Genomic DNA, 25,223 nt, shown 5'->3' with positions numbered 1-25,223 from the left:
AATTGTTTTCAATTTCTTCAAATGTAGTGTCCCCATCAATTAGATCATGTAGGGTGCAGGTATTATGTGCATAATCCTAGTACTCCCATTACTAGTCGCGTAAGTAAATTATTTATTTTTTTATATGCTAGCTATAATTTAATAAATGATGTAAACTTTATGTTGAATTTTTTTCCTTTTTATAGTTCAATACAAAAAAAAAAAAAAAATCATATACCCAAGAAGAGATTGACGTAATTCGAACACAATGGATAAGTTTTGTTGTTCGATTTTATGTGAGGATGCACTTATTGTTTTTTTTTTTTTTTTTTTGTCTTAATAGAATGTAAATGCTAGTTTAGAATGAATCTTGATGAGTTTTGAGTAAAAGATGCAAGTTTAGAACGAATCTGAAGTACTGATATTTGTTTGTGGATAGACAAATTATTATCTACCCATGATCTTTTTATGGGAAGAATTGTGTATAGTTTTTTTGTTTATGGGTATTTGGTGTAAGTACTCATGGAAGTACTAATTGATGTTTGTGAAGGGAGAAATAATTATTAATATTATAGAAGTGTTTGATATTTCTGATTGTAGTTTTGGAGAGGAGAGTGGTTCCATATAAGTGTTGAATATGATAATTTTAATAATTGTTCTATGTAAGTGTGTTATCGATATACAAATGTTGATTAGTGAATTTATTCATATTTGATAAATACTTATAGAATGGATTGGAAGTACTGATTATTGTTGTGGATAAATAATTATAAAAGTGTGCTTTATTGCAGTTCTATGGAAGTGTGCTATTGTATTTTAGGTAACTTTGTATTTAGTTTTGTAGTAGAGTGTATTGTTGTATATGTTGTTATATTTTACATTTAGGTTTTGTACATTTATAGGTAGAAGAGAAATATTGTTCGCTTGCCACGCAGAGCAGTAAACATGCATATAATATAACAGGTATGCATTACAATAAACAATTTTTTTTTTCATTTTTTAATAAAATACGATGACGGATATTTCTTGGCCCAAAATGAGACATTTATTGTCGTTTTTAACTCTTTGACCGACATTAAAAATGGATTGGAGAATTTAAAAAATGAGGCATTAAAAAAATATCAGACAATTATTTAAAAAAAATTTGGTAAAAAACCAACATAGAAGATGATGTACAATGTCGATTTTCAACTGACATTGAAGATGGTGTACAATGTCGATTTTCAACCGACATTGAAGATAATTGGCATTGAAATTTTGGTTAGCTATAATATTGGTTTAAAACCGACATTAAAGACATTTTATAACATGATTTTCAACATCGGTTTTCAACTGATATTGTATCTCTATAATGTCAGTTTTAAACCGACATTAAAGTTTAGTTTTATAGTGCTAGTTTAAATAAAAATGAGTTTTTTTAAAAATACTTTTTTCTCGAGTCAATAAAAATGAGCTCTTAGATTAAGTAAAAGGCGATTGTAAGAGAATTTGATTATCTATTAATTATTCTAAAATCACTTTTCAAATTGCTCTTATGTTCAAAATCACGCTCACACCAACTTTTGAATTCATCTTTCTAAAAATTTGTATCTTCTCTAACTCATTTTAAAAAAATTACAAATATTTCTTCCTTCTACGTATATTCACTTTTCAATTTTTAGTAACAACTTTTTTTAACCTTTATCAAATAATTTAGATGTAAATAAAGTTTATTTTCAATTTAAAGCATATAAAATTTTAAAATAATCATCTTACAGTAAGTATGTAATAAAATATCAATATAATTAAAATAATATGTCTACTTTAGTCATTTAGCTAAATCATAACTTCATATTAATTTTATCAAACACCTTAATATGTTTTTTCGAATTTAAAATTAAAATTTATCAAATAATATTTTTACTTCAGATCACAATTGATTTTTCTCAAATTTTAAAAGTTACAACAATTCTCTTAATGTTTTAGTGTTCTTTTATCTTTTTGCTTTAATAAATAAATCGATCATAAATAAGTTAAGCATAAACAATAATTTAATAAATATCTAATTAACTCCCTTTTTCATGGTTAAATTAACTAATTTGCAAATAAAATGCATTCATTAAAAATTAAAGAGAGTGAGTGAATTTAATCATATGGCCATTATGTGATGTCACTGTATGATTTGGTTGTTAGCAAACTTTTTGTTGTTTTCTTTGCTAAGAGACTATTTTTTTTTTTCATTTTCCATTTTCGTTTCTATCTCAATATAAAATTAGTGAAAGAGAAGAATGGTAGGCCATGATACAATAATTATTAAATCGAGTCATAAAATGATGAAGTGACAATATAGAAATACGACAAGATAAAATTTAATGAAAATTGAATCATAGAGGTAAACATATGATCATTTGATAGAATGAATCGAATTCACATATATATATAACTAAAAGATTGAATAGTAAATAAGAGTCAAATTATACAACGAATTTGATGCTTAAAAAAACGTGATTGGTGTGTAGAAAATGGTCCCATTGGTGCACCCCACAAAGAATGGTGAAACATTATATAGCCAAAGCCCTCACATGGGGCCATGGTTGGGTTGTCACTATAAAATGAAAAACAAAGTCATTTCATTTTGTGGCCCTAACCATCTCTATCCCATGATCCCATTTCCCCCAATTGCTTTGCTTTAATTTTGGGATTCTTTGTGGCTTTGAGAATGCCACACATACGTCTCTCCATCAATGACTCATGGATCCAATTTCAATTGTCCTATATTTTCATATCGAGACCCGATTTAATAAAACTTGAACTTATTTGTGCCTGTATTTAAAGTTGAGAAGTTTAACTCAGTTGGAAAATTTTAAATTTAGACTACACGTGTGTGATTCTAAAAAAATTGTTTAAGTATACAAATAGATTCCATACATTTGGATTTATGTGTACTTTTGGTTTTAAGATTGATTAATTGAGATTGAAATATAGTTGCTTTAACTATTTAAACTTGTATTATTACGTAGATTTTAGCTCGTGAGTCATTCGATGATATGTGATTTTAGAAAAGAATAATAATTTTTAAAAAATGGTAATATTTGCACATGGACTAAAAATGTAGGAGCATTACTTACCATCAAAGGCTCTCATATAGTCTGATACGTAATCATTTGTGAATCTCTGTTTAGACTATGTTTGAGAATTGCATTTATCAAATGCACACATTTTTTTTAATCAAATTGTTTAATATAAAAATAAATACATTTTGTCGTTTAGTTATATTCGAGTATATGTATACAAGATTGACACGTAAGAAAAACTTTAAAAGATAAGTTTGCATGAAAAGAAAAATTTGAGAAATAATATAAGTAGATAGAGATTATAAGTTATCAGTCTCTATGCAAAGAAAGAGAATAGCAAAAAAGTTTATAAATAGTTTATAAATACAGATGATAAGTGAAGAAAAAAATATTTATTGAAAGAAATTAAATATATTTAAAATAAAAGATCGATGAGAATAATATGAAGAGACAAGTCAAAGAAAACATAAGAAAAAATGAGCACAAGAAAGAATAAAAGGGAGGTAAAAGCATATGAAGATGAATTTTGTAAAGAATGGTTGAGTCCATAGTAATTAATCAAAAATAAATAATTAATAAAGTATTGTGAGAAATTAATAGAATAAGATTTTAAGTCATATAAACATTTTTCTAAAGCCCTGCTTAGTTTCTTTATTGCACAACACTTCTAAACACTTTAGACTAAGAAAAGTATGTAGATAAACAATAACATTTTATGTAAGAAGCATTGTTGACCATTTAAAAGCACTTTTATTCTGGTTAAAGCACTTCCTCCATTATAAATCTAAACACCAAAATCAAAATTAAATAACTAATGGTCTATTTTTTTTTAACATGGTTTTAGTATAAGTGTTTGATATTATGAGTTATTGATGTTATATTTAAAGAATGATTTAGAACCATCAAATTGCTAAAGAAACTTCAATTTCCAAATAATAGTTATTTTCTTAAGGGATTTTTGTTAATTATTTGATAAAAAAAAAATACCCCAATTAATTGATTCGCGATCTATTTAAAATTATTTTTTTTCTCTAAAAACACACGTAATACATTTCCAAACATCACCTCTTCCAAATCTACTCTACCGAGAACTTTAACAGAGTTTTAGAAAACTTAATAGTTTAAATATATTGGTAAAAAAAAATAATTTAGTCCATAAATTTTAATATGTCATAATTTTGATGTATTTTAAAATGCATATAAAGATTTTATCTTAATTATGAAAACTAATATTAAGATTTAATAGATTTGTAAATACATAGATGGATAAATTAAATGTATGACATAATTTTGATTTTTTTTTTTTACCATATATATTATGTTGTTACAAATTTAAAAGTATAATGACGAAAATATTACATGTTAAATTTTAATGATAAAATTATAACGAATTTGAAAATTTTGGACTAATTAAATTGTTGATAATAAAGTTCGAAGACTAACTCCTTATTTGATAACCATTTGAATTTTAAAAATGAAGTTTATAAATATAACTTCCATATTTATGTTTGTTATTAAATTTCTACTACTGTTTTTAAAAACAAAAACACTAAGTCATGTTTGAAAACTAAAGAAAATAGTTTTTAACAACTCCTTTTGTTTTTAAAAATTTGACAAGAATATTTGAAAGGTAAAAATTATATAATAGAAAAATGAGTAGAGACAAACATAAAATTTCAAAAATTAAAAATTAAATCGTTATCAGAGATTTAAACGGTTGCTTTTATGAAAATGTAGAAAACAAAAATATTTTTTAATCTAAAAGATCACATAATTAAAAAGTGACAAAAATTAGAAATTGATGGGAAAATTAGAATACGCAAATAATAATGAATAGAAATTTAAGGAAGAAAATTAAAAATGATTCTCCTTTGTTATACTTTATTCTCTGTCCCTTTTGTCCATCTTTTTTTTATCGTTCATTTTATTCTCTTCTTTCGTCTTATTATTACTTTTCATTCCCAATAAATAAATGTCTATTTTTATGGATATTATTATATTTTTTATGGATTCATTTCTATTATATTATAAAAAAAAATTATGAAATATAAAAAAAAGTAAACAATAAATGATCACTAATATGAATATAATATAAATAATCAATATTTCTACTTGTTAAAAGCGATGATTTATTAATTTAAATATTTTTTTGAATTTATTATTGTTATAATATTTTAAAAAATGTTTATCTACATTGACATTTTATCTATAGTTTCATTAATTTCTTCCGTAAAATTGAGCTCAACGTTTCCATTGACAACATTTTATAAATTGAGCTCGACACGTCCATTGACAATATTTTATAAACCTTGCTTATCTTAAATTTTCTCAGTCTTCTTTATGTCATCATCACACTTTTTGTTGTTTCAATTTAGACTATATAAATAAAACTCGTTCAACTTTACCTAAAAAAATGCAACAATACCGCTCCTTTTTGTTTTTATTAAACACTTTTTTCTGTTCCTTTTATTTAGTCTTTTTCCATTCAGGTTTCTTTATGTTATTTCAAAGAAGTCGATTGCTCTCTAAATTTTACACAATACCCGAATTTTGACGTGCACTCGTCAAAGAACGGATTGACCAAGCGCACAATACCCACTCATTCAAGCGCACGGACCATGATGGTGGCGCGTGCGTGTGGTGAAAGACTTATACTTCCACCACCACCACACTTTGGAAGTTCCCTTTTAAGTGTTTATATATATACCCACTTTTAACGCCTAAATCTTCTAATGTGGGACAATTTCGACCTCTTTTCTCTCAAAAGTACCTTTTGCTTTTGCTATTGCTATGGATCAAAAGTCCAAAATCATTCCCCACAATCCCCCACAAATGACTGGTATAGCAAACAAAGCAAAACAACAAGAAGATTTTTGAAAAGCAGTTTCTGAGCTAAGAAAGAAGAAGAAACTTAAACATCAATATTTTACGATTTGAATTGATGCATAGTGAAGTGGGCAACAACTTCATTAGAGATAGTGAGTTTACCTTTTGAACTTTCACTAATTATGATTGTGACCCCACGACACATTTTTACTCCTTAAATTTTCCTTGATTCCACGATATTAAGTGTGATAAATAAGGTCATGCACATAAACCTTGGGTCACCGTGAAAGCTCTAGAAAAGGACCCTTAAACTCTTTCATAGAAGGTGACCACACCTTAACATTCATATTTATTGTTTCATCAAGTCTATCGCAACAAACCACTTAAAACTAATCTACAAAGACTTCATATCTAGTCCATACCTAGACCAACTTCATCAAGTCTATCAAAAGACAAACCACTCAAAACTGAGTTATGAAGATTTTTGCAACTATTCATCAAGTCCATACCAGAACCACCCAAAGAAAGGGTTATGGATCTTTAAGATTTTAGTTATCTCCATCAAGTCCGTATTAGAACCACCAAAGAAAGGGCTATGAAGTTTTTATGGGTTTAAGTCCCATGCACAATGAAGATGTCTGAATTATTCTCCTTGTTAGGCCTTTGGTTAGAGGATCTGATAAGTTCCTCTTCGACCTCACAAACTTCAAGGAGATAATTCCTCCTTTAAACAATTGTTTCACAACTCCATGTCTGAGATGTATATGCCTCCTTTTGCCATTATATACATTATTTTTCACAACTCCTATGGCAGCCAGTGAGTCACAATGTAAAGAGATTGGTACTGATGCTCCACACAATGGACATCTCTCAATAGGCTTCTAAGCCACTCAGCCTCTTGTCCTGCTAATTCTAGAGCAATAAACTCTGACTCCATGATGGACCTAGCTGTACAAGTCTATTTTGCATACTTCCATGATCTGGCTCCCCTTCCTAGTAAGAACACATATCCAATAGTGGAGCTTACTTCATCATTGTCTGTTACCCAGTTTACATCACATTACCCTTCTATATAGCAAGAAATTTTTTAAAATGCAAACAATAATCTATTGTGCCCTTAAGGTACCTTAATAGAGGACGAAACACAATCTAGTGATCTTTATCAGGATTATGTGTATATCTACTCAATCTACTCATACATAAGGTCTAGTGTAGTTCATTAAAAATATAATACTTCGTATAATCTTTGCATATTCAGATTGAAAAACACCTTTATTTTTCTTATGGTTTATACTAGCATCATAAGGTGTTCTTGAAGGAACTTTTTTGACAGAGAACCTTTGAGCGGAAGCGGATCGTCCAAATCCCATTTCAATTGAACGCATACATTTAAAGTTAACAAGAACAGATTATACATAAAACTAAATTACAACTTGCTATTGAATAAAAAAAAGTTTAGAGATTATACCTTTGAAGAACCGTTCTTCAAGTTAATCCCTCGATCGTACTCGTTCACGAACACGTCGAACAAGTCACGACTTGAACATCAATAACAGGAACAAGAAACTCGAACCAAAAGGGACACTACCATTTAGTGACCTTGGTATTCTAAGTGTGAGAATTCAGGAGTGGTGGGCTCTGGCTACTTTTGGTTAGAGGGGAGTTTGGAGTTTGAAGAGGAAGACAATCGAGTAGAAGACTACAGTCTCTTGATCTTGTAGGCGATGAGGCTATCATATAGTCCCTAAAAGTTTATAGTCTAGAAGATCTCTATCTAGTAATTCAGATCCCTTTGAATAATAAAATCATATTTCATATATTCCATTTTACCACACAACCGAATAACTTCCCACTAAGGTGGTTATGGAGAAAAATGATTATTATCAAATAATTAATAAATTATAAATAAATATGATAACCAACTTATCATATTATATTTATAACTTATAGTTTTAATATTGCATCATATACAGTATAAGAACCATATTTCTTTTTCTCTATTTTATGGCATTTAATATAAATCATATTTATAATAAATTTAATAACTATGAATCTTATTCATAGAAAATATATTTGAATCATATTCAAATATTTGTTCCTCCAATTAATCAATAATGTATCAAATACATTATGTCAATTATATCATATATAATTTAATTAATTTAATTATATCATATATAATTAAATTCCCTCTTATTAATTTGAACATTTCAAATTAACTCAAAAACTGATTCTCAACTTAAATCCATTGAGCTACCAAGGGGACCTCATGGACATACGTGAATAACTAATTAAACTCTTTAATCACATTATCCACCATCCATTAACTGTCAGACACTCCACTAAAGAACGATAGCTGCACTTTTCGCACTACAACTATATTTCTGTGTCCATTGGATATAACCAATCAACAGTACGATAATCTTTCATAAATTGCTCGTAAGTACAGCTGGGCCCAATTACTGTTTTGCCTCTGTAGTTACATCTAACTCCTTAAGTACCATTGATCCTTCTAATGAACAATAAATCATAGTCCCGCTATGACTAAACCCCTCTCGAGCCAAGAGAAGGTGTGGCGCCACATTGTTCAAAATCCGAAACCATACCTTAAAGGAGTAATTTATCTACTTACCCCTACTTCGAGGAAGAAGTGAGTTCCATCTTGTGTAGCTGAGTTCCCAACTTCCCAATCAGACGAATCCCCAAAATGGTAGGCTTGTTGAGTCGACGATCTAGCCACTCTCACCCATGCAAATCAAATGATCGCCCTCATAGGTAGGAGTTCATAACTCACTCAGGATTAAGGTCATGTTACCTATGGTTATCATAGTGAAATGAAAGTCTCTATTATGAATATCGTTATATAACGAGACTAAACATTTCGTGTTTCGGTCTTATATAAAATCCTTTGTATAGAATATCCCTACTTGCATGTCTAATTCATGAATGATCAGGATCAGATCATTTGTAGCACTTTACAACATTTGTAACACCTACAAAGCGGGCCATACTCATAGTGTCACTAGGATAAGGTATCTAGCCTTATCCATTTACTACAGACCATTTAGGTTATCACTTAAACATGATCCACATGTATGTCTCCACATACATGTTTAAGTTACAACAATAACTATGGATATTAGTTTCTTGGTTTGTGGTGCAACTAAAATATCATATATTTCATAGACAAAAGTGAATAAAATATCATATATTATTAATCACTGAAATGTTTGTTCATACAAGGCTTACAAACCATAGAACCCAACGAGATTTAGGTCATTAACCCCAACAGTTCTTGCAAGGGTGTCATTAAAGCTATCAAATCTTTTTAAAAGTTTTCTATGTAGTGTGATTGACACAAAGATAATCCATTCGTAATTTTTCTTATCTTAACACCATGTTGATAGAAAAGTCGGCATGCGCAGCGGATATGAGAATCAATTTTACTCTAATTGCCTAAATTAAACATACAACCCAAAAGAATTAATTAAGGTTGTTTTGAAATAATACCTTTAAAGCTCCCAAAACTCGTCTATCTCTGCTCGAACACGAACCGGACAACCACTAGAGCTGACCTACTATCCTCTGGACTCAGAACCGGATTGTGGGACCCGATGGATGAACAACCCGAGAGAGAGAAAAAGAGATGAAATAGTATAGTGAAATTGGGTTGAGTTTGGTTTTTTTTTAGCCCAATTTTAAAAACTAATTTTGCAAATTTTCAAAAGTCTTTAATCAAAAAAACACAAGCCCATATTTATAAAAAAGGGTCATGCAAAATTGCATGAAAAAACTTCACAAAATCACAACACCTAGAATCCACTATCTAAGTGGACTTAATGTCTCCACTATAAGTCAACACCCCACTATTTTGTTAGTGGAATTATCCAACAAAAGTTTGGATGTTCCCACTAACTTTAGTCAAAGGGAAAAATAGTCATTTGGTCAAAGTCAAACTTTGACCAAAAAATCAACATTTTGACTTTATATGATTTTTTTTTCGTATTGACTAATTTTGACCTCCCGAGCATGAATCCACATTCATTTTCTCGAAATTGAAATCACGTTTGAATATAAGGTCGGTCAAAGTTTAACTTTTCAAAGTCAAAAGTCAACTCTTTGACTTTTTACATCTTTGACCATTTCTATTGTTTCCGAACTTCCGAATATGAACGTATTCATATTCTTGATATTTAAATCACATTTAAATATTAAGTTGTATCTTTAAACTGAAAAACCGACCACTATATCACATATACTTGTCGATTTTTTTCTCTTCGCCTAATTTGAACAATTCGAATTATTCTATCATTCTGTTCTAAGTTTATTCCATATGAGCTAGCAGGGGAACCTAATGGACCTATAGATCATGGGCTCCAACGATCCGAGATAAGCTGGCTAAACTCTTTAGACGGAGCTAATCAACATTCGTTAACTAACGGGTCATTCCATTATAGTCCCATAGTTGCACTCCCCTCACTATAGATATATTTGTGTTTATTTGATATAACCATGATTAGTAATCTAATCCTTCACAAGTTGTTAATAATCTTGGCTGGGTCATAAAAATCGTTTTACCCCCGAGACTACATCTTATTCCTTAAGTTTCACTGATTCTCTAATGAACAATTAGTTTAAGGTCCAACCTATAAACTGAACCCCTCTCGAGCCAATGAGAGGGTGGGGCCCCTTGTTCAAGACCTGGATTCAGTACTAAAGGGAATAACCTATCTACTATCCCTATAACGAGTAGGAGTGAATTCCATCTTGTAACCTATGTTCTCAGTTATCCACCTGATCTTACCCCTGAAATGGGAGGCTTATCGGGTCAACGATAATGAGCTGCCCTTACCTATACAGATCTAAGGATAATTCTAAGTGAATAGGAGTTCATAGTTAGCTCAGGATTAAGATTAAGTTACCTAGGTCATCAATTAACGAAATAGTCAGTTTTATACATTAAACGACATTTAGAACGTAAAAGTGACTATTTCATGGTTCAGTCTTATGTAAACTCTTTACATAGGATGCCCCCATTTTCATGTCTCCATATGAACGGTTTAGGATCACATTGTTTGTACTAACTACAAAATGGGCCGCATCCATAGTGTCCCCAGAATAAGGTGCCCAACTTTATTCATATACTATAGACCATTTTGGCTATATATATTTGAACTTGATCCACATTTATGTCACTACATAAAGTTCAAACTTAAACTTAATAGCCTTGGAACCTTAGTTTATTGGATTCATGAATATAGAATTTAAATTTACTTAAGATTTTCAATAATTGCTTTATTGAACAAGAATATGATATTACAAACTACGAGTTTTATGACATAAAATCCAACAAACTCCCACTTGGACTAAAACTCCTAGTAGGATCAAACGATGTTGTATTTAACTGTGAGAAATTAATATTACATATGAGTACAATATACATATGAATACAATAAACTAGGGCATTCACGCCCAACACATGTATTATGTCAGCTTCTCCTAAATCTTTCATTTCAAAATGTGACTATAATAGCAACTTGGTATTATTATCATATCATCAATATGCAAACATATAATCACACACTCTGCTCCAAACAATTTTGAGTAAACATAGGTATCAAAAGAATTCACCTTGAAATCGTTGTTTACTAGAGTATTGTTAAATTTTTCATACCATTGTTTGGGAGCTTGTTTAAGACCATAAAGAGACTTTTTAAGCTTGCATACTTTATTTTCTTGATCGGCAACTGTAAAGCCTTCAGGTTGTACCATATAGATTTCTTCTTCCAGGTCACCATTAAGAAAGACCGTTTTTTACATCCATTTGATGTATTTAAAGACCATGAATGGCAGTAGGCAATTAGAGTTCTATTATTAGCTATTTTAGCAACAGGAGAATAAGTGTCAAAGTAGTCAATACCTTATTGTTTTAGTATACCCTACTACTACTAACCTAGCCTTATACCTTTCAATTGAGCCATCGGGTCTAATTTTCTTTTTAAAGTTCATTTGCATTTAATCGGTCTACTACCTTTAGGAAGATCTACCAAGTCCCAAGTTTGGTTCATGGTTAGTGAATCTGATGATGGTGTTGACATTCAACATGCGGAAGCAATTAGGATCTTAAGCACTCTAATTTCATCAATTTTAGCAAAGAAACATGCAAGTTCATATAAAGAGTATAGGGTTCAAAGGTATACTTTTGTTGAACTCTTCAATCCTTCAAATTCCAGCTTGAATCTCCTCTCCAACAAGCTGTAGACCACCACTTGATCTTCTCTATTATTCTCTAGGCCCTTAAATTGGATTGTGGGATCCAAAATGAGTAGAAATTTAGGGAAGTTGGAGGATTTTTCGGGTTTAGAGACAATTGTAAGAGAAACCCTTTTTTTTTTTTCCTTTTTCTTTAATTTTTGTTTTCAATTGCCTGAAAAATCTCAGGTAAAAAATGAATATATGTTATCAACCATTTCCATCTCAAAATGGATTAGAAATTGACACCAAAACATAATAATTTAAGTGAAATGTTAGTGTCAAAAGTAGGAACAACCCACTTATTCAATTTTTCCAATTTTTTAATTGAATTAAAATTAAATCCAATTTCAATTCAATTATTTTTATTTTTATTTTGAAATCAAATTTAAAAAATAAAATTGGAAAAACAATCATATTAATTCAATAATTAATATTAAAAAACCATTAATTTTAAATAAAATTAATTCTACAATTAATTTTAAATAAAATCAATTCTTATTTAATTAAACAATTTAATTAAATAAATTAATTTAATATCAAATATTAAATTAACTAAGTACCAATTTTCCTATCATGAATCTCCATTCATGTAATTAATATTTAAATCATATTTAAATATTTTTTTCAATTCTCTAATTTCGTCTAATTCAATAATTAAACTTATAATTATATCCTATATAATTACTGATTCCCTTAATTCGAAATTGAACATTTCAAATTCTCTCATCACGCTATTGTAAAGTTTAATCTGTTTGTGAGCTAGTAGAGGGATCTTATGGACCTACAAATCATGAGCTCTAACGATCCAAGATTAATTAGCTAAACTTTTTAAACCAAATTAATCAACATTCGCTAACTACTGGGTCACTCCACTAAAGCCCGTAACTGCACTTTTCTCACTATAGATATATTTTCGTCCACTCGATGTAACCATAATAAGCAAGTCAACCCTTCACCGGTTGTTCGTATTAATGGCTGGGTCAAAGCTGTTTTACCCTCGAGATTACATCTTGTTTAAGTCTCATTAATATTCTAATGAACAATTGGTTTGTGATCTAATCACTAAACCGAGACCCTCTCAGGCCAACGAGAAGGTGGGGCCCCTTGTTCAAAACTCTGAGTCAATACTTAAGAGAACAACCTTTCCACTATCACTAAAAGTGGGTAGGAGTAAATTTTGTCTTGCACCCTATGTTTCCAGCTATCTACCCGATTTACCTCTTAAATAAGGGGCTTACTAAGCCAACGCTGTTGGGTTAACCTTCACCCATGCAAATCTAAGGATAATCCTGAATAAACAGGAGTTCATAGTTAGCTCAGGATTAAGATCAAGTTACCTAGATCATCGTTTTGAATTAATCAGCCTTAAATAGTAAACAATTTTATAAAGTAAAAGTGACTTATTTCTCGGTCCGGTCTTGTTGAGAATGTCCTAAAACTCGCAGTACGTAATTTTAGAAACATATTCTATTTATCAATAAAAGTATTATCGAAATTGTATTTTGTTATAAAATCCAATAACCGAACCCAAGGTTATAGTATGAATACTTTAACTTTATGTAGAGACATAAAAGAAGATCAAGTTATAGTATATAGCCTAAAAGGTCTATAAGTATATGGATGAGATTGAGTACATCATCTTGGGGACACTATGGATGTGGCTCACTTTGTATACTGATACAAACGATGTGATCCCATAATCGTCAATGTGGAGACATGCGAGTGAGAGCATCCTATGTAAAATTTGTTTGCATAAGATCAGACCACGCAATAGTCACTTTTCTTTATAACGACCATTTACTGTTAAAATTGACTATTTCAATTTGATTACCTAGGGTAACTCGATCATAATTTTGAGCTAACTATGAACTCCTGTTTATTCGGGATTATCCTTTGATCTACATAGGTGAGAGTAATTCAACAACACTACTCAATAGACCTCCCATTTTGGGGATAAGATTGGATAGATAGTTGGGGACATAGTCCTACAAATGGAATTCACTCCTACTCATTTTAGAATTAGCAGATAGGTTGTTCCCTTAAGTATTGATTCCTGGTCTTGAACAAAGGGGCCCCATCAATTCATGGCCAAAATGGGCTTTGTTTATTAGTTGAACTATAAACCAATTGTTCAATAGAAGATCAGTGGTGGCTTAAGGAGCAAGATGTATTTACAGGAGTAAAACGGTAATTTTGACCTAGCTGTAGATATGAACGACCTGTGAAGGATCGACTTATTAGTCATGGTTAAATCAAGTGGATAGAAATATATCTACCGTGAGGAGAGTGCAACTATCGTGTTATAGTGGTATGTCTCGGTAGGTAACAAATATTGATTAATTCGGTTTAAAGAGTTTAGCCAATTAATATCAAATCATTGGAGCTCATGATTTGTAGGTCCATAATAAGTCTCTTTACTAGCTCGTAAAATATTAAACCTTGGATTATAATATTGAGCGAATTTATAACGTTCTAGTTCGAAATTAGGGATGCTATATGCATACACAAGATTGATTTAATTATAACATACATTCATAATGCATAAATAATAAAACACACACTAATGTGAACCAGTTTTGGTATCCTAAGCAAGCAAATAACCTGAATTATTACAATAATTATTAAAAACAGCCTCCAAAAGCCTTTAGACTTCACGAACCGACTCGAATCGGACTTGACTATCCGAACCGGTCCTCCAGGGCTCTAAAATGGGTTGAACCGGTCTAAAACTGGCTAAACTAAGCCTTCTTGACCTGAACTAATTGATCCAGTCCACTTGAACTACCGGTCCGTACGCGTGCGCCTTCCGGGCTGGGATGAACAACGTTGCAATGCTTCATCCCAATTTTTCAATACTTCATCTCAACGTTGCAGCTGCCATAGGAATTTGCTTCATTTTTGGGCTAGCTCGCGTTGCAACGCTGTAAGGCAAAAACTACACTTTTGAGTTTTTGCTACTGAGCTTACTTCGAATTTTCTTCAATTACAACCTAATTGCAACTCTATTGACTCTAACAAATTTATAGACACTTAATCACACATTAAGGCCCATAAAAAAAGAGCCAATTACAACAATTAACACTGAATCGAAGAGAAACTAATGCCAAAATTGAAATTATTCATATCAACACTCATTTACATACAACCTATGAAAATCACCCATCAAGCTAAAATTAACGCGAACTGAGTGCTTAAATCACATTCTGATATCAATTGATGGTATTGACATTCAACATGCGGAAGTAATTAGGATCTTAAGTATTCTAATTCCACCAGTTTTAGTAAAAAAACATACAAGTTCATATAAAGAGAATAGGGTTTTAGAGGTATACTTTTGTTGAACTCTTCAATCCTTCAAATTTCAGCTTGAATCTCCTCTCCAACAAGTTGTAGACCATTACTTGATCTTCCATACTATTCTCTAGGCCCTTAGATTGGATTGTGGGATACAAAATGAATAGGAATTTAGGGAAGTTTGAGGATTTTTCTGGTTTAGAGACAATTGTAAGAGAAAACCCTTTTTCTTTTTCTTTAATTTTTGTTTCAATTGCCTGATAAATCCCAGGCCAAAAATGAATACATGTTGCTTATCAACCACTTCCATATCAAAATGGTTTAGAAATTGACATAAAAACATAATAATTTAAGTGGAAGATTAGTGTCAAAAGTAGGAACAACCCACTTATTCAATATTTGCAATTTTTTTAAAGTTAATTAAAATTCAATCCAATTTCAATTCAATTTTTTTTTTTATTTTGAAATCTAATTTCAAAAATAAAATGGAAAAATAATAATAATAATTTGATAATTAATATTAAAAACCATTAATTTTAAATACAATTAATTCTACAACTAATTTTAAATAAAGCCAAGTCTTATTTAATTAAACAATTTAATTAAATAAACACCAATTTTCCTATCATGAATCCCCGTTCATGTAATTAATATTTAAATATTTTTTCAATTCTCTAATTTCGTTTAATTTAATAATTAAACATATAATTATATCATATATAATTACTGATTCCCTTAATTCGAATTTGAACGTTTCAAATTCTCTCATAAGCTATTCTAAGGTTTAATCCGTTTGCGAGCTAGTAGGAGGATATAAATGGACCTACAAATCATGAGCTTCAATGATTTGAGATTAATTTGCTAAACTCTTTAAACCAAATTAATCAACATTTGTTAACTACTGGGTCACTCCACTAAAGCCCGTAGCTGCACTCTCCTACTATAGATATATTCTTGTCCACTCAATGTAACCATAATCAGTAAATCAACCCTTCACCGGTTGTTTGTAATAATGGTTGGGTCAAAAGCTCTTTTACCCCCGAGATCACATCTTGTTTCTTAAGTCCCACTGATCCTCTAATGAACAATTGGTTTGTGATCCAATCACCAAACCGAGTCCCTCTCGAGCCAATGAGAGGGTGGGGCCCCTTGTTCAAGATCCGGAGTCAGTACTTAAGGAAACAACCTCTCCACTATCCTTGAAAGTGGGTAGAAGTGAATTCTGTCTTGCACCCTACGTCCCCAGCTATCTACTTGGTCTTACCCTTGAAATGAGGGGCTTATTGAACCGGCGCTGTTGGGTCATCCCTCGCCCATGAAAATCTAATGATAATCCCGAATAAATATGAGGTCATAGTTAGCTCAAGATTAAGGTCAAGTTACCAAGGTCATCATTTTGAAATAGCCAGTCTTAAACAGTAGACAATGTTATAAAGTAAAAGTGACTTATTTCTTGATTCGGTCTTATATAAACTCTTTGCACATGACACCTCCACTCGCATGTCTCTACATGAACGATTCAGGATCACATCATTTGTACTAAATATAAAGTGGGTCGCATCTAATAGTGTTTCTAGAATAAGGTACCCAACCTTATCTATATACTATAGACCGTTTTGGCTATCTACTCGAACTTGATCCATTCTTATGTCTCCATATCAAATCCAAGTACTCATGTACTAGTCATGGATCTTAGTTTATTGGATTTAGTTTTTATAAGTGCATTTTACATATTCATTAACAGTTTTATTGAATAAACATCAATAACTTCTTTATTGCAAATAGAATATGTTTAATTTTACAAACTACAAGTTTTAGGACATACAACCCAACATCTAATTCACTCTTAATTGCTTCTTTCCATAAACTTGAATCTACAGAACTTAAGGCCTCTTGGTAGGTTTTGAGATCCTCAGCTATTAGGTACAAGCATGCAAATTGATTATCTATATCATATGGCATCTCTACTAAGAAGTTAGTTAATAAATCAGGACCAAAATTCTTTTCAATTATTTGTCTTTTACTTCTTCTAGGTTGAATTTCATGTATATTATTGGAAATTATCATATGTTCAATTTCATGCATACTATTAGAAGAAGAAGGTAAAGATACATATATTTTGTCACTATGAGGTTGTGGTTCACCAACATGAGTTAAGTTGAGTTGGTATAATATTCCAACTTATTTTTTGGCCTACCAACTTTAAATGTTGGTGGAGTTGAGCTCAACTCTCCCTTCTTTCAATATTTTTAATGACTTCATTCATCGGCTATCATCAGAGACTACCACTGCCACTCTCTGGGAACCAAATTCGACGACCACTTTGACACGGCCAACTTTGATGACCAACTCCGGGCCCCGACAACTACCTTTGACGATATTTTCAGCAACCAATTTTAATGACCACCTTCTTGTGACCAAATTTGACAACCAATTTTGGGCTCCGACAACCACTATTCCAATGAAAATTTCGGTGACCACTTTTGCACGATCAACTCCAACGAACGATTTTGAGCTCTGACAACCACCTCCGACGACAACTTTGACGATAAGTCCGACAACCACTTTCGTGTGATCAAGTCTAACGAAAATTTCCAAGCGTCGACCACTAACTCTAATATCAACTTCGAGCTCTGACAACTAACTCTGAAGACAACTCCAACGTCCAACTCTAATGACCAACTATAACTACAAACTCCGGCGAGAATCATCTTCAATGATTAACTTCGACGACCACCTTCGCATGACCAATTCTATGGCTAACTTTGAAATTCGACAACCACTTCCAATAAAAAAAAAAAAAAAAAAAAACTCCGACGACCATCTTCAATATCATCTTCTGTTGGGAATGTCCTAGAACTCGCAGTTCATGTTAAACATTATATTTATCAATATAATGACTTGTTGATTTTGCATCTTATTATGAAATCTAATAAACACATCCTTGGCTATAGTCTAAACATTGTAACTTTATGTAGTGATATAAACAGGATCAAGTTGACAGTATATAGCCTAAATGGTCTAATAGGTATATGGATGAAATTGGGTATCTCATCCTGGTAACACTATTGGATGCGGCCCACTCTGTAGTTTTTACAAGAATTTGTAAGATGCTACAAACGATGTGATCCATAAACCATTCATGATGAGACATGTGAGTGGGGGTATCCTATGTAATGAGTTTGCATATAGACTGGACCACAAAAATAGTCATTTTTCTTTATAACGACCTTTTACTATTAAAATTGACTATTTCTTTTATCATATAACCTAGGTTAACTCGATCTTAATCCTGAGCTAGCTATGAACTCCTGTTTGTTCGGGATTATCCTTTTATCTACAAACGGTGAGAGTAGTCTACAACACTGCTCAATAAACTTACCATTTTGGGGATAAGACCGGATGAATAGCTGGGGACATAGCCTTGCAAGAAGGAATTCACTCTTACCCTATTTAGGGTTAACAGATAGGTTATTCTCTTAAGTACTGATTCTAGGTATTGAACAATTTGGACCCCGCCTTCTCATGGTAGAGAAAGGATTTGATTTATAGAGATTATGAATCAGAATTGTTCATGAGAGGATCAGTAGGAACTTAAGGAACAATATGTTTTCACAGGGGTAAAACGATATTTTTGACCTAGCTATGATTACGAACAACCTGTGAAGGGTCGACTTACTGATTATGGTTATTAAGTGGACATAATATATCTACAGTGAGGGGAGTTCAACTATAGGCTATAGTGGAGTGTCCCATTAGTTAACGAATGGGGTTTAGATCAGACTAATTAGTTTAGCCGATTAATCTTGAATCGTTGGAGTTCACGATCTGTAGATTCGTGAGGTCCCCCTACTAGCTCGTAAATGGTTAAGCTTTAGAGTAGCTTGAGAAATTAAGTTGAAACGTCCAAATTAAACGGAATAGGAGAATATATATTTAAATATGATTTAAATATTTGAAGATGATTATTGTGCAAAAATTAATTTAATATTTGATATTAAATTAACTAATATTTTAAATTAATTTATGAAATTAATTTTAGAAAATATTTTTTCAATTTTATAAATCAAAATGGTTTTGAAATCAAATTTTGATTTTTAAAAGAAAATTGAAAAATCGATTTTGCATGCCTTCAAAATGGAAAATGTTGTTTTTCCATTATCATCTTCTTCATGCTCACACAAAGTCCATTACTTTCTCTTCATTAGTACTCCAAGCATGAGCTGCAAGCCATGCAATTCACTTCTTTACATGTTCATCTGCAATAAATAAAGAAGTTTGGAGTAATTTGAAGGAGGTTAATACAAAAATTTTGAGATAAAATTCCAGTGAGAAGAAAGAGTTCTTCCAATTGGGCTGCTGTGAGTTCTTCATTTTTCTTCATCGTTTCAAGCTGTTCTTGAGTCCCACAACTCGATCTAAAGCTCCAAGAGGATAGTGGGGAAGATCTTGAGATGGTTCACGGTGATCTTTGGTGAAGACTGCTACTGTACAATCAAGTTCTTGGAGAGTTCTTCAAAGATATGATCTTAAAACCCTCTTTTTAGAAAAGCATGCTTTAGTTTCTGCCAAAATTAGTGAATTTGAATGTTTATGGATCCTTGATATTTCTGCTGCATGTTATTTAACTCTTACATCTTCGTGCGACCAACTTGGAGCTCCGACAACTACTTTCGACTACAAACTTTGAAAAAATCACCTTCGATAATCAACTTCAATAACCACCTCCGACTTCTACGTTCGTGCGACCAACTTAGGGCTCTGACAACCACCTCCGACTACAAATTGGCTCATTGTTGGCCATTAATGAAAAACCTATTTTTTGTGCACGTTCAACTCATGTGTTTCATGACTATTAAAGTATGTTGTAAGGTTATTGATTATATAAATAATAGTATTTTGTTTACTTTAAGTGCAACATTTATATGTAGAAATTGTAAAATATATTTTTATTTAATTGAATTCACATATCAAATGAGTATTTAAGAATTTGGAAAAGTATGTATGTAGTTGAATGGTAGAACAAAAAGTTAAGAAAAAGGAAACAAAAACAAAAACAAAAACAAAACAAAAATAAAAAATAAAAAATAACCATAAAATGGATATTGGTTTGGAAAATTTTCACAGATAGAAAAAATGTCGAACTATTTACAGACGTAGCAAAAAAAAAAAAACATTTACTTCTATCAATATCTATCAATGATAGACTTCTATCAACGCTTATCAGTGATACACTTCTATTAGTTTTATCAATGTTAGTTTCTATCATCCCAATCTCTTCTTCTCATAGTTTTAGTCTTTACTGTTGAATTTATGTGTCACTTTTCTTCTTCTTCACGCCAAAACTCTAATTAATTTAGATTGATTCAATTAGGGCAAACTGAAGACAAAACCGGTTCGGTTATGTAAACATTAATCTGAATCGAACCATATGTTCTATCCACCGACTCGGTCCGAGTTTTTCACTCCTAACCATTATTGTCAATTAGGACTTGAATTTTACATATACCAAGGCATTTGTATGATAATTTTCAATCTTGAATACATTTATTTTATAAAAAAAATTGAGATTATTACAATTATATTAAAGTTATCTTTTTTTTTTTTTCTTTAATATAGATATTTTCTGTTTTTTTTTTTAATAATTTCAATAATATTAGTTCTCCTAAAAGTTAGGATTGTGTTTTTCTGAGGTTCAGTTTTTTAAATCCTCTCGAGGGATATATATATACGTATATATTTTGAGAAAAAGAGTATTTTGTTAAGCCTCAAGGGCAATATTGGAAATTACATCATCATTTACGAGGGACAAAGCCTATGAAGGGAAGCAATTACACCATTTTTCTTCCTATTGACATGCTGAAATGAGATAAATTTGAAGGCTGGTGCTAGTTAGTTCAAGGATTTCAATGAGGATACATTCAACTTCTGAGTTAGAGGATGAATTGCCGTTTATCAAATTAATGGCTAAGCTACTAAACAATCATAGTTGATTATTATATCAAAAGTTTCCCATTCAATTGCCATTCGACGACCTTCCAAGATTGCATGCATTTCTGAAATAAGAAGTTCTAAGGAATCAGGGGAGTAAAGTATAAACATTTAATTGTCCATTCCAGTCTCTGCATGCAATGCCGATTCCCATGGATGAAGAGTTTTTTTCCCCAGAGAGGACCATAGTTCTCGTAGGAAGAGTATTATGTAATGCTCTCCAAAGAAAACATTTTAATAATTTAATTTTATTTGGGATATCTAGCTCTCGAGTGGGATATTTTAACCGATCGCTTTATTAATTACAAATATATTTATATTACATTTAGCTATTTTTACAATAGAAAGTGAATTGGTTATTTTTTAAAAAAATAATTCGATTTAGCTATTTAATTGGTTGCAATAGTTGGGTTGAAGGGGTGGGCTGAAATAGAGAAATTGGGCCTGAGATCCACGAAGTTAGAAATGGGCCGAGCAACAGTAGTATCGAATTAAGCCCAAAAGTAGATGGCCGATTATCTCTATCCTCAGAACTGTGGAATTAAAACAGATATTCCCAGAGACTGCCCTCAAGTGTGTGGAGGTGAAGCTAAAGTTATCCAGCGGCCAGCGCTTTCTTCTCTTTACTTCACTTATCCATTTCTTCGCCTTACCCTCGCTTTGTGCTGCACATTCCTTCCTTCTTCCTCCTCCCGTATGGCTTGCTCCGCCGCCTCCACCGCCCTTTTCTCCTCCAATCCTTCCTCCTTTCCCGCCAAGTCCAATGCTCCCATTGCTTCCACCCCTTTCTCCCGAACCCTAGCCCTTCCCAAATCTTTCGTCGGTCTTCGCAAATCCTTCCAGTCTTCCGCTCCTCGTTCAGTCTCTTCCTCCCGTGGACTTCGTTCCAGACGGAGCTTTGCTGTCCGGGCTTCTGTAAGTGATGCCTTCTTCTCTCACTGTGTTTTCCTTGTTTGACACTTTCTTGTGAAGTTTGAAGTTCGTGATTTGCGTTTTCGTTTTCTTTTTGCTTCTTCTTTGGTCTCATGCGATGGATTGCTTTGACTAATTATGTAAGGACCGGTTGATTATCCTTTCTGTAGAAAATTATCTATGCGAAACCTAGACTACTCAACGCATTTTAAGGTGCTTCTCTGTCTTCATAACGCATTTTAAACAAAAATCAGCATCTTTTCAAAGACACATTTCTCAGAAGTTCTTCTCTGTCTTCATTATGTTATTTTAGTTTCTTTCACGTTTTGAAATTATTGCTGCAGTCATGTGAGGGTTAGTTCGAGATTGAGATCACTTTTGGACTGATGAAAAGTGTGTTTAATTAATTAGAATATTTGTGGTGTTTGTCTATGTTGAGTGATTACTTAAAAAAAAATCTAGAAACATTTCAAAGCATTTTGGGGTGGTTTTGGAGTACTTCATTGGTGCTTTTCTTAGAAGTGTTTATAGAAATTTTTTTTTACATAAAAACAATACTTGTAAAAGTCATTCTAAACTCATTCGTAGTTACACTAAGGCTCATTTATATTTTATATGCTTAAATTACACAGATTTTGATATTCTACATTTTGCGTATTGACTTTTTGCAATTTGCTTGTGCAAGGCAGAAATCAGCATCTTTTAACTCGAAATATGGATCATGTGAAGTATTTACTTTGAGGCTTCCACTTCTTACTTTGTGTCTCATTATTTATTTTTACAGAGTGAACTTCCATTGGTTGGAAATGTAGCACCAGATTTTGAGGCAGAGGCTGTTTTTGATCAGGAATTTATCAAGGTAGTTCTCGATGGCTAAAAACATTGGGTACAATACTTTAATCTGGAACATTTGGCCCCATGATATTTATTTTACGTTATCTATCATCATAGTTCTATGTCTGGCAAGGTTGCATTTTCTTGTTATTCTATCTTAAGTGCTATTATTTCAGGTTAAACTTTCTGAGTACATTGGGAAGAAATATGTGATTCTCTTTTTCTACCCATTGGACTTTACCTTTGTTTGTCCCACAGGTTTGTTGCACTAAACTAACCCAAATTAAAGTTCAGAAAATATTATTTTTAATTTGCTTTGAAACTAAGTTTCTTTTACCTCCTATTTTGTAGAAATTACTGCTTTCAGTGACCGGTATGAAGAATTTAAGCAGCTAAACACAGAGGTTTTGGGTGTTTCAATTGACAGTGTTGTAAGTAGCTACCTTCTTCTCTTGTTCTACAGAGGTATATTTTTGAAATGAAGTTTTGTCTGGTGGAATTCTGCTTCTATTCCTTCAAATGTAATGGTTAATTTCAGTGGGGAATCGGTGATTGTGAATTATGATGATACTAACAGAATCCATTTTGCAGTTCTCACATCTTGCGTGGGTCCAAACTGATAGAAAGTCTGGTGGCCTTGGTGATCTTCAGTATCCACTGGTTTCTGATGTCACTAAATCAATTTCAAAATCTTATGGTGTGCTGATCCCAGATCAGGTATGAGATAATCCTAATATTCTGCTTTGTGAAGCCTCTTAAGTTCAAAACTATAAGATAATTGGTTCAGTGTTTCTGCCCATAGTTAAATATTATGATTTTCTATTAGTAATAATTTTAAGATTGGTTATTTTCTACGTTTCTGTTCTTATTGTAAAATCATTTTCCTCAATTTTCAAAGCAGCACCAGACATTTTGGTGATAAAAGTGCGCTAAATGCAAAAAACTTTGTTTGGGAATGGACCATACTGGCAGAACTGTAACTAAATAGACCTCTCTCATAAAGCCACTGTTCTAATTTGAACTGTTGTGAATAAAAAACTGGAAAGTGGGTTAAGAGGCCAAACTGTTGGTGAGATTCTTGAAACAAGATCCATCGTGAATTATAGAGTTTTTGGTTCATTCTGAATTTAGTTGCACAAAAGAGGTTGTGAAGTCTTTCTCAGTGTGTGTCTATGCATGTATGTATATTGGTTGGATGAAAATTGGTAGGCCATTAGTTTTTATAAACTATCAATTTTGTTTGCGTTATTTGACTTTACCTCTGCAAAAGATGTAAAGTGACATCGTTTTAATTGCTCACCTAACCTCTGTCCAACAAAATTTTAATGAACAGGGAATTGCACTGAGAGGCCTTTTCATTATTGACAAGGAAGGAATTATCCAACACTCCACTATAAACAATCTTGCTATTGGTCGGAGCGTTGACGAGACGAAGAGAACTCTCCAAGTAATTGAATCATCTAACACCTTTCTTCTCAAATTCACTTCTTCTCTACCCATTAGGACTTGAACTTGTGACCAAAGAATTCGACTGAAATTCAGTCCATCCTCTAGGCCAATGATTGTTTGACTTTTGAGTGATATCAAGGGTTCTTGATCTCATTTCTTGTTTATAATTTTGTTCTCTTTGATGTTATTGCGCAGGCCTTACAATATGTGCAGGAGAACCCCGACGAAGTCTGCCCTGCTGGATGGAAACCCGGGGAGAAGTCGATGAAGCCAGACCCCAAGGGTAGCAAAGAATACTTCTCTGCTGTAGCCTAATATGTGTGAGATGGTCTAAGAAGTCTTGAGTCTGGTGCGATGCCATTGCCATTTTAGTTATTTAAATTTTGCTTTGCCGCTTGTGGAACAAATTGGTTAACGAGGCTCGAGTCATCTCATTGGATATAGAGTGTTCAATTTGTCATCTTTAGATGAATGAAGCAGCAATAAATTGATAGGCTCTCAGCAATAGTTTGTTTTGTAGAATTATTATCCGTGATTTGCTATGCCATCAATGGTTTCTGTCGATGAACTTTAAAAATTACTCAATCCGAAACCAACTGAATCTTCAGTTTTAATAATTCTCGGATTAGC

General features: G+C 32.0%; 1 protein-coding gene across 1 annotated transcript; it reads left to right on the top strand.

Annotated features, from left to right (window-relative positions):
- Window positions 1–21,958: 21,958 nt before the first annotated feature.
- On the top strand, window positions 21,959–25,210 carry LOC120090392 (2-Cys peroxiredoxin BAS1, chloroplastic-like). The gene is made up of 7 exons (XM_039048022.1): window positions 21,959–22,313; window positions 23,095–23,169; window positions 23,321–23,402; window positions 23,496–23,575; window positions 23,736–23,861; window positions 24,478–24,591; window positions 24,789–25,210. The coding sequence occupies exons 1-7, from the start codon at window positions 22,095–22,097 to the stop codon at window positions 24,906–24,908; spliced, it is 816 nt and encodes a 271-aa protein (XP_038903950.1). The 5' UTR covers window positions 21,959–22,094; the 3' UTR covers window positions 24,909–25,210.
- Window positions 25,211–25,223: the final 13 nt, after the last annotated feature.

The sequence above is a fragment of the Benincasa hispida genome, chromosome 11 (genome assembly GCF_009727055.1).
Source record: "Benincasa hispida cultivar B227 chromosome 11, ASM972705v1, whole genome shotgun sequence".
Lineage (NCBI taxonomy): Eukaryota > Viridiplantae > Streptophyta > Magnoliopsida > Cucurbitales > Cucurbitaceae > Benincasa > Benincasa hispida.
The sequence above is the reverse complement of the archived record's forward strand: the minus strand, read 5'-3'. Positions and strand labels throughout refer to the sequence as shown.